Here is an 11929-nt window from a genome sequence, read left to right on the forward strand (position 1 = left end):
TATTTATGCTCCAAACAACATAGCATCTGTGTACATAAGTTGAACCCTTCTCAATATTAAGAATGAACTAGACTACAATACAATAATACTGGGTGATGTGTGCATCTCTTACCACTAGGTAGATATCCAAACAAAAACTAAATAATGATGTTAACAAACTAAAAACATACAATTTGGATTTAATAGAACAGGCAAACATAGACTATTTTATCCATCTTCTTCTCAGCAGCACATGAACATTTTCTAACACAGACCATATTTTAGGCCACAAGGCAAATATTAGCAAATACAAAAAAAAACTTATATTCTATTCATAATGAAATTAAATTAGAACTCAATGATAAGATAAAAACAGAAACCACTCTAACACTGGTAGACTAATACACCTTCAAATATGAATAGATAGGGAGAAATAAAAAAATATTTAGAGATAAATTAAAATAGCGACTCAGAAAAATGAGAAATTATATCCCATCTGATTCAAATGTATAATATGCCAAGATCATTGTACCGTCATGTTTAACTAATTAAAACAAATTAAAAAATGAAAAAAAATAAAATAATGATTCTAAGAGAAAAGTTCATAGCATGGAGCCTCATACATTAAAAGAATAGAAAGATAGCAAATAAATAACCTAACATTAAATCTAAAGACCCTAGAAAAAGAAGAATAAACCAACACCAAAATCAGCAGAAGACAGGAAATAAATAAAATCAGAGCCCAAATCAATGAAATTGAGATCAACAAAACAAAGAGTTGGGTTTTGAACAAAATTGATAAACCCTTAGCCAAACTAAGCAAAAGAAAGAAGGGGGGGGACCTCAAATTATCAAAATCTGAGATGAAAAATGAAATATCACCGTGCAAATCCAGAGGATCTTTAGAAACTATTTTGAAAATTTATTTTCTAGTAAGCTAGAAAAATTTTTAAAATATTGACAGATTCCTTAGAGGCATGACTTACCCAAATTGAACCATAAAGATATATTAAACTTAGACCAGTATCAAGCAGTGAAATTGAAGAAGCTATCAAACTTGTTCCAGCAAAGACAAGCCAAAGATCAGGTGGATTCTCAGTCAAGCTCTATCAAATCTTTAAAGAAGAACTAATACCAATCCTTCTCAAAGTATTCCATGAAATATTAAAGGGAGAACACTGCCAAACTCACTCCAGGAAGCCAGTATTACCCAAATACTAAAACCAGACAAAGACATATCAAGGAAAGAAAACTTCAGACCAACATCCTTGACGAACATAGTTGCAAAAATTCTTAATAAAATACTGGCAAATTGCACACAAAAATACATTTAAAAGATAGTATACCATAATGAAGTGAGTTTCATCCCAGGGGTATAAGGTTGGTTCAACATGTGGAAATCCATAAATGTAATTCATCACATATATAGACTTGAAGATAAGAATCACATGATTATCTTGATAGATGCAGGGAAAAGTATTTGACAAAGTCCAGCACCCATTCATGTTTAAATCACTGGAAAAACTAGGGATAGAATGAACTTACCTTAACATTGTAAAGGCTATATATGGCAAACCCAAGGCCAACATTATTCTGAATGGAGAAAAAGTGAAAGCATTTCCTATAAAAACACAAACAATATAAGAATGCCTACTTTCACCACTACAGTTTATCATAGAGAGTTCTTGAAACTCTAGCCAGAGCAATCACACAAGAGAAGGAAATTAAAGGGATATGAATAGGAAAAGAAAAGCTCTGATTATCTCTGTTTGCTGAGACCATGAAGACCCTAAAACCTCCACCAGATGACCTCTAAAGCTCATTAATAATTCAACAAGGTAGTAGGATACAAGATCAATACTGATAAATCAATCACATTCCTATAATCCAATGATGAATCTGCATGAAAAAGAAATTAGGAAAACTGTCCCATTCACATAGCCTGAAAAAATATGGAATTCTTGGGAATCCATTTAACAAAAGAGGTGAAGGATCTCTACCAAAAAAAAAAAAAAACTATAAAACACTAAAAAAAGAAATTGGAGAAGACCTTAGAAAATGGAAAGTTTTTCCGTGTTCTTGGATACGCTGTGGAAAGCAGTACGGAGATTCCTCAAAAAAATAGGAATGGAACCACCATTTGACCCAACTATCCCACTCTTTGTTATACATCCAAAAGAATTAAAATCAGTTTCATTTTGTTGCATATGGATTTCCAGTTTTCCCAACACCATTTGTTGAAGATGCTATCCTTCCTCCATTGCATGCTTTTAGCTCCTTTATCAAATATAAGATAGTTGTAGCTTTGTGGATTAGTCTCTGTGTCCTCTATTCTGTACCATTGGTCCACCCGCCTGTTTTGGTACCAGTACCATGCTGTTTTTGTTACTATTGCTCTGTAATATAGTTTTAAATCTGGTATCGCTATACCGCCTGATTCACACTTCCTGCTTAGAATTGCTTTTGCTATTCTGGGTCTTTTATTTTTCCATATGAATTTCATGATTGCTTTATCTATTTCTACAAGAAATGCCGTTGGGATTTTGATTGGCATTGCATTAAACCTATAGAGAACTTTTGGTAATATCGCCATTTTGATGATGTTAGTTCTGCCTATCCATGAACAGGGTATATTTTTCCATCTTCTAAGATCTTCTTCTACTTCTCTTTTTAGGGTTTTGNGTTATACAAAATTACATATAAGAGGTTGTGAGGGGAATGGGAAAATAAACAAGGAGAGAAATGAATTACAGTAGATGGGGTAGAGAGAGAAGATGGGAGGGGAGGGGGGATAGTAGAGGATAGGAAAGGTAGCAGAATACAACAGTTACTAATAGGGCATTATGTAAAAATGTGGATGTGTAACCGATGTGATTCTGCAATCTGTATTTGGGGTAAAATCGGGAGTTCATAACCAACTTGAATCTAATGTATGAAATATGATATGTCAAGAGCTTTGTAATGTTTTGAACAACCAATTAAAAAAGAAATATTAAGATTTTAAACTTTGGAACTGGAAAAAAAAGAATTAAAATCAGCATACACATTTAAAGAAGAACTTTAGCCACATCAGTGTTTGTAGCAGCTCAATTCACAAAGCCAAGCTATGGAGCCAACCTAGATGCCCATCCACAGATGAATGGACAAAGAAACATAGTATATATACACAATGAAGCATTACTCAGCCATAAAGAAGAATGATTTTATGGCATTTGCCAGTAAATGGATGGAATTGGAGACTATCATGCTAAGTGAAATAAGCCAGTCCCAAAAAGTCAAAAGTCAAATGTTTTCTCTTGTATGTGGGAGCTAATCCAAAATGAGGGCAAATTAAAAAAGGAACAGAAGAAATGTCAGTGGAGTAGACAAGGGGGAATGAAGGGAAGGAAGGAAGATAGAATAGAGAAAGACAGTGGAGTGAATCTGACCTCACTTTCATATGCAGAGATATGAATATACCACAGTGAATCTAAGCACCATGTACATCCACTAGACACTAATTAAAAACTTTAATTAATAGTGGAAAGATCAGTAGAGGGAAGGGAATGGGGTGGGAGGAGGGAAGGGAAAGGAGACCTACTGTAGACTGAATTAGAACAAATTATATTCCATGCTTTTGTAATTATTTCAAAATGAATTCTGTTATGTATAACTAAAAAGAACCAATTTTTTTTAAAAAAGGGAAAGGAATGGTTCTTTTTGAACTGAAGTGAGGAACAAAACTTGTCTTTATGTGTCAAGGAACCTACCTATCCACAGTGCTGTTTCTTAGGAAGAAATGAAGGAAAAATAGTATGAAGATAACAGAAAATGCCTGTTAAGACTCAACCAAGAGGTTGTGCCTCCAGAGACTTAAGTCTGCTCTACTTTACAGGCAATTGTAATTTGTGTGTCTTGTAACTCAGAGCAGCACAAATGAAAGTCATTCATCCTGTATCCTTCTAATCATCTGTCTATATAACCTTAGGAAATTTATAAATGAAGAATGAAGGCATTTTCTTTATATTTCCTAAGCTTATTTATTACTGCCTTCTCATGTCTAAGAATGACAAAGTCAGCCTTGCTTTTTAAAAAAGCAAGGCTTTTTTTCTTTAGTATTCTAATGCATTGCTATTCAGTCATGCCCATGGATCAGATCACAAGGGAATAGGTATAAAAATTAAGAGCAACTATTTCTAAAACATTTGTAGTATTCTAACAATACTTTTGCTTTAGCATCAAAACAACCCTGATCTTTTATTTTATACATTTATGTTCACAATGTACTTGGAAAACTAACTCTTCCTTCACCACAGAAGCATTGTTCCAAAGCATGGAATTAAATTGTAGAACACATTGGTCAATTTGATTAAGAAACATGAAGATTTCTTTTAGTGATGATAGTTTCTAAAGTGAATTATTTAAACCTTTTTGCTTGTTTCAGCTTTGTTATCTAATAATTCTTGTCTCTAAATAGATGCTGAGAGTGTAAACCTAGATGACTATAACATACATGTCATTGCAAGTGTATTCAAACAGTGGCTTCGTGATTTGCCCAATCCCCTTATGACTTTTGAACTCTATGAGGAATTTCTTCGAGCTATGGGTAAGCACAAGCTTTTGGGTTTGAGGGAAGTCCAATAATTGAGAAAGGAATGCCATGTTTAGCATAGATTAAACCATCCTCTAGTGCTTTAGTCCTTAAAGAATCAAAAGTATGCTTTTGATGGTCAATATGAAACTGCCAGTATACTATCAATTGTTCAAATGTTCACTTTGTACAGACAGTACACTTTAATTCCCACGAAGAGACTAAAAGACTAGGGTTAGAAAATATTAAGAGATTAAATAGGAGATTTAAGGGTGGACTTAGATTCATTTATTTATTTATTTATTTATTTTCATTTAAACTGTGTATCTAGGCAGGAACTGTGTGAAGAGCTGGCTGGGTGTTTTATGCCAAGTCTAACCGGTTTTGGAGTTTGCTTTCTCAATGCTGTAGGATATTAAGATATTTAGACCTTGAGGATATAAATTATATGACACTTGGCTTATTTTAATGAAAAATCTGCTGCAAAGTAGTTGAAAAACTGGAGCATTGCCCCTTGCTGTATATATATAGAGAGAGAGTTGCTAGGGTATAGATAGATTAAAACTCGGATTGCTTATAAAACTCAAATATAGATAGTCAAGAAATAACTATGAGTTTCTCTTCTGCCATATAGGTACAACCACCTCTTCCAGAATTCTAGTATAGTGTCGGTTCAAGAGGAAGATGTAGCATATAAGAGGAGATAGTCAATGTTATTTACTGTACTTAACTGTTTTTAGGCCTTCAGGAGAGGAAGGAGACAATTCGAGGTGTGTACTCCGTGATTGACCAGCTCTCCCGAACTCATCTCAATACACTGGAACGCCTCATCTTTCATCTAGTCAGGTAACCTCAAGAGCAAGGAATTGTTTAATAGTTTCTCTTGGATTCTATGTAAGTAAATGAAGAGCTTCTTCATTTGGAAGATGGATATGCATATGTGTATTTGCATATATACTTACATATAACATATATATATATATATATATATATGCAATTTTTTCCTTCTACTTATAAAGTCAGTCCCTCAAATGGGTGTTAGGATTCCTTAGAATAGAAATCCTCAGTTGAGCTGGACTGCATGGCAGCTGCCTCTCTGCCCTTATTTGAGCGATGTAGCAGCTCTGGACTCATGGTTGCATTATGTAACTCAGCCTCTTATCTCACTCCTAAACTAGAAAGAATGTATATCTGTTGACATAACGTAATTCACAGAAGGTGGCCCATGCCTGTAATCCCAGCAACTCTGAAGGCTGAGGCAGGAAGATCATGAGTTCAAAGCCAGGCTCAGCAGATTAGGGAGGCACTTAGCAACTGAGTGAGACCCCGTCTCTAAATAAAATACAAAATAGGGCTGGGAATGTGGCTCAGAGTGGTTCAATCCCTGATACCAAAAAAAAAAAAAAAAAAAAAAAAAAGGTTGACTGACTAAAGAGGCTTCAGAAGTTGTCTTTCTTGTCCTATGTGTAAATATCAGCAGTAACTGGAAAGGAAGCCATCTTTTTTCTAGATAAATATCTTATGTGACTATCTTAAAGCCTCTGCCCCACATCCTTCAGACAGGCTCATCTAATGATATCGACATTGAGCCACAAATTTCTCTTAGTAGGCTATTTGCTGACCTAGAATGTTTGAAAGAACAGAGTGAAATTATATGTTTCCAGAGGCAAAGGAACAGCTCTGGAAAAAGCCTACAGTGTCTCCCTTAAACTGATGTTATCCTTCTAGTACTGTGGTTGCCATTATACTGTCTTCTTTTTCTCATCTCTTCTGCCTAATTCCCCTGCTCTTTATCCCTCTTTCACTCATTTTTGTTTGATTTTGTTCCTTAGGATTGCCTTACAGGAAGAAACTAATCGAATGTCTGCTAATGCTTTGGCCATTGTGTTTGCACCCTGCATTCTCCGCTGCCCTGACACCACTGACCCACTACAAAGCGTGCAGGACATCAGTAAGACTACCACGTAAGGCCAGCCATGATCACCTCTGCAAGACCTTAGGGACTTCTGACTCAGTTGGTGTTGTCACTATCCAAATATCAAACAGTGTATGATTTCATAGGTTCATGTATGTTTAAGAAGATTACTGGACACTACTGGATGGGTTTGTTTTTTTTTTTAAGGAAGTTAGTGGTATTTTTTTACTTTATTGTCTTTTATGTGGTGCTGCGGATCGAACCCAGTGCCTCACACGTGCTAGACACTGAGCCACAACCCCAGCCCACTACTGGATATTCTTATACTAAGAATATATACTTTTAAATTCATTTCAACTGAGCATTATCAGTTTTAAAGGATCTTATATTTTTAATCTGGCATTTAAAACTGCTTGTAGTTTCCAAATACATTTTCAAATTCCATCTTATCAAACTGTACACTTTGTATCTTTCTGTAATCTAGTCTTACTGTATAGTCTTATGGCTCCAAATCCCTTTGGTTTTAGTACTTCAGTATTCCTATATTTCACCTTAACTTTTTCTTGGGTTATATTTCTGTGCTATTCTTTTAAACCTTGTCTGCAAAACTAACTTTTAAAAAAGAAATACCAGTGCTTAAATCCCATCCCCAAAGAGTATGATGGTTTGGAATGTACACTGGCCATTGGGATTTATAGTTATTCCTTAGGTATTTTCTAAAGTGTAGCCAAATTGTGAGCCACTGTTCTATACCTTGTCTCTGAGCTAATAAAGTAAGAGATATTGATTTTTTTTTTTAATCCTATGACTATGTACCACCCTTATCTGAAAAACAGTCTGTTGATGCTATACTTTATTTACTTCTGCTCTTAACAGTTTTCTCTCTTTCCTCCTACTTTCAGCTGTGTGGAGCTGATTGTTGTGGAACAGATGAATAAATATAAGGCTCGTCTTAAAGATATCAGTAGCTTGGAATTTGCTGAGAACAAGGCAAAGACTAGGCTGTCACTGATTCGTAGATCAATGGTAAGATGCAAGACATGAAGACACAAGGGAAAAATGGGAGTCTTTCTGGGATTTTAAGTGTGCATTTGTGATGTAAATAGGGATTATTCTCCAAAGCTTTTTCATAATGAAGATTTTTTTTTTAAATCACCAAATCTGTGGGTGCTGTGGATGCCTGTTATTTGATCTGTTAACTCTTTTTAGTTATATGTATAGAATATGTGTGATTAAATGTGCAGAATTGTTTAAATCAAGAATTTGGATAAAATGTTGGTGGCTTAATAATTTCCCCTGTTTACTTTTCTTGTCCTTTCTATGAAAACCCGATCCTAACTTTTTTCTCTACTTCTTCCACCATCTGTCCCTATACCTTCAATCATGTCACTTTTGGTGGTCCTGCCAAAACTCCTGGGAGTAGAGACCTCAATCATTTGCAACAGGATTTGAACGAAAACATTGATTCATGAGGAAATAGATTTCCATATGAGTCTACTATTATCAAATAAAGATTTCTTTAAGGAATTATTGTTAGGTTAAGCCTAATAAATGGTAATTTATTTCCTTCATTTACCCACTTATGTATTTAATACCTTGTATTGTAACCAGTGAGATATATTTAATTATCACTAACAATTAATAGGATCTGAGTAACCGGAAAACAACTGCTACATTCATGTTTAATTATTACCCGTTTGTTACTCTCCTGACTATAAAATTGTAGTGATGAACAACCACTTCAGATCCCCAGTAAATCTCTAGGCTTCCCCATCATCTTCATAGTTAGATTGGCACTAAATTTATTAAACTACCTACCACAGAATAAGTGCTCAACAAAGGTCTTCTCTAAAAACAAACATAAGTATAGCCTTTTCCCAGGCAGTAAAGACATTAAATAAAATTCCTCATTGGATACTGTCTAAACCTTTTCCCTAGAAACTGAAAACAGAAATGCTATTTCAAAGCAAAACTTTTTTTGTAGTATGAATTTTCAGGAACTCGGTGCCAAGAGGCCCAGTCTAGTAGCACCCACATTGCCAGTCCAGCAGAAGATGGAGATATTCAGTTCTTTGAAATATTAACCTTCTCTTTTAATGGGGCAATGACATGTACATGCTAACCTTCTGCTTTCCTTTTCATGCCCTTCCTAATCCAGAAACCTGTACTAATTGCAGTTAGATTTATGAGCATTACCCGCAGTTCAGTCTCGGTATGTATTAATATTGCAATGTGTCACAGCCACTTCACATTATTGTCTCTCATTCATCCAGGAATTGTTCTACTCTGTCTATCATTCATAACTGTCTATCCTCCATGTTCAACTCCAATTCAGGTCCCACTTTTTGACTAGCCATCACTTCCTTTTCTCTTAATCTCTTTCTTTAGAGCCTTTGTTTTCCTTTCTCTGTATTGTCGAACAATGTTCACTTAAAATATATTGTTTTTTCCTCTTTTTTAGATAAGCCTCCTTTTGAGTTTCTTCTTTGATTGAATCATTAAAAGTTGAAAACATCAAAGTATCAAGTTTATTTCTGCTCTGTGAGCTGTTTTCCTAGCAATCCCGTCCATTTTATCATTTTAAATACCTATTACTACTTCCAACATCTCTCATCATTATTGATGCTTATTTGTTCATTCATATCTGTGATCTGGTGATATCATTCCAGATGTATCTACTTGGCATTTATCAGACAGAGCAACAAGTAGAAGTGAACAAATAGATAAGATTAGTTTAGACTTAAGTATTAATAATAGTAGAGCTCATAGCAGGATTTACTTGATGGTGCACTTCTTCAATTCCATTGTTTATACAAATGAGTACTGGAGTATTGGGAAACTAAGAACACCAATCTACGTGGAATAATTTCAGAGATGCTCTGCCTGTGTGTAACCATTGTATTGTTGGGAAATAAATACACATCCAATTTGCTTTTTATCCAGTAACTCCCTTTTAATTTTTTGTCAGACTTCCCTTTCCTCACTGGATAATCAATTCCTTAACAGCATCTTGTCACTGTTTGATAATTTTCAAATGCTTCACTCTCATTCTGGTATTTAAAATCAATTCTCTTCATATTAAAATTCAGTCACAGACTTGATCCAATGCTCTTCTCATTTAATTTCAGGACAGACTAGACCTTAGTCTGGGGCTTAAAACTTTGGAGGTGTCTAGGTAGTTCCTATTTGTCTCATACTTCTGTCCTTTATCTTTCTTGTCAACAATACGATTATTATCTTGTCAACACTACTACTTGTTATCAGTAGGCTAAATGAAGATGAGTGGTACCTCCAGTTTACTGATCGTGAGCTCATTCTTATCTTATGTCTATAGCAATTTCTTGACCCCTTAAGATTTGTTTACATCTTCTAGCTAAATCCTGACTGATGGAATTGATACTATGTGGAAAACTATAAAACTCCCAGGGCAGTTTTCCAAAATTCTACTAGTTGTTTAAAATCTTAAAATTTTATCACTGACATCAAATGTAATTATTTATTTCATTTGAAATAGGTTCCCTTCATAACATTTCAAAAAAATGTGTACCACATTCCCTTTATTAATTATTCTAAGAAATGTTTTGTGAGTAAAGCAGATAGTTCATCAGACAATTATGGAAATACTCTTTCTTGAGATAACCCTCAGAATATAGCAGAGTTTATAGTATATTATAAAACACATACTTCCATTTTGTCATACGGAAAATAAAAAGTAGGAAACTCAACAGTCATGGATTATTAAAATTAGTTTATACTACATATAAACTAATGGCAACATGACATGAAACTGAGTTTTTTAATTCAGTGCATGATAGCAAAGAATATGATGATGACTAGTATATCTTGGTACCATTGCCTTGATTCACGTATTGATGCCAATAGAATTTTTTTTTTAATCCACAATTGCTTTTATCTAATTAGTGCAAATCTCAACAAGTGGAAGGGAAAAATAGCATCTCAGTATCATTATGTAATAGTCTGTATATTGCAGATATTTTAAATGATCTTGGGGATACCCCCACTCCTTTTGGGGAACCTTACATTATACTTTGAGATCCATTGTACTGCAGTACATGTAATATTGATGGCTTACTATACTGTAGAGAATTTTTTGATGAGGATACACACAAACACATACTGTTTATGTTTAAAGTGTTTACCAACCCTCATCAGTGAGCAGTAACTATAGGCATTGAGATGATTTTTTAACATCCTGGATACCTCATTATAATACCGTACAGAACAACCAGTCTTTTTTTTTTAAATTTTACTTTATTTTTAGTTGTAGGTGGATATAATATCTTTATTTTATTAATTTATTTTTATGTGGTCCTAAGGATCGAACCCAGTGCCTCACACATGAAGGCAAGTGCTTTACCACTGAGCCACAACCCCAGCCCCACAACCAGTCTTTTTAAAAAGATCATGGATGAAGTACTTCTTACTACCAAAATTATGACTTAAAATATTAAACTTCAGAATTCAATATTTTAAAAAAAATTCTTACTAGAAAACCAGACTCCTCAGGAAGTAGTCTAATAATTCACCTTGGTTATTCTGGGTAAAATTTCTTTGTTAGGATTCTTAGATTTGTGCTTCAGCTAGTTATGTATAGTTCTGTGCACATCATACATGGTTCCTCCTCCTCCTCCTCAGATTTTCACCTCCAAATGGACAAACCCCAATTATGTATATTTTTTGTATCTTCATGAAGTATCATAACCTCCCTCATGAGGGTAATATTTCCTACATAGTCATTACATGTGGTAGACAGTGCATTCTTTATCATCATTATGAATCTCTAACAATCCCTCTTGTACTATTTAGGCTTTGAGTCATAGTATTGAATTTCTTTGTGCCTGTCAATTATGCCTTGTCATTTCTTTTTGCTTCCTTTTTTCATTATAAGCCTTATAGCATTTTCAGAAGAAATCAAAACTAGGACTCTGTATCTAGTATATCTTCTTCTCGTCTTCATTGTTATCTCCTTAAGCCTTAGGGGAAAATAGAAATGTTAGGTCCAACTGATGATGACCTTCCATAGGGCATCTTCAATTAGATTCCCCACATTAAAACATTTGACTCCCAATATTTTTGTTACAGTGTATGAAATGGCCTCAGAATTCTGATCCAAATCTGTTTCAGAATACCACTCTTAGGAAAAATAGCAGTACAATTATGTACAGACTTCTTTAGACAAATCTGTATGATTAGGCAACTAAATTTATGGGCATTAGAAAGCAAAAGGAGTTTGGGAGAGAGGAATGAGACCGTTCTGTGTACCAAGTGTGGTCAGAATACTAAGGAAGAAGTACTTATTTTTCTGCCTGGGGAGCACTGAGAAAGGCTGTAGATGAAGTGATAAATGAGCTAGGTCTTAAGGGATAAGTTTGAACTAATCAAATAGAGGAAGACCTGTTGGTATAAATTATACAAGATTTAATCGGGGGGGGGGGGCGCAGAAC

General features: G+C 34.6%; 1 protein-coding gene across 9 annotated transcripts in view; it reads left to right on the forward strand.

Annotated features, from left to right (window-relative positions):
- Positions 1–11929, forward strand: part of Myo9a (myosin IXA) — a 261808-nt gene that overhangs the window by 226658 nt on the left and 23221 nt on the right. For 6 of the 9 annotated variants that reach the window (XM_048793403.1, XM_048793401.1, XM_048793404.1 and 3 more), the window contains 5 exons: positions 4436–4564; positions 5290–5395; positions 6382–6513; positions 7367–7490; positions 8623–8676. In XM_048793403.1, the coding sequence (XP_048649360.1) occupies positions 4436–4564; positions 5290–5395; positions 6382–6513; positions 7367–7490; positions 8623–8676 (545 nt within the window). The remainder of the gene's footprint in view (positions 1–4435; positions 4565–5289; positions 5396–6381; positions 6514–7366; positions 7491–8622; positions 8677–11929) is intronic. The other 3 variants (XM_048793402.1, XM_048793405.1, XM_048793407.1) reach the window with 1 other exon arrangement.

This window comes from Marmota marmota, unplaced genomic scaffold, assembly GCF_001458135.2.
Source record: "Marmota marmota marmota unplaced genomic scaffold, marMar, whole genome shotgun sequence".
Lineage (NCBI taxonomy): Eukaryota > Metazoa > Chordata > Mammalia > Rodentia > Sciuridae > Marmota > Marmota marmota.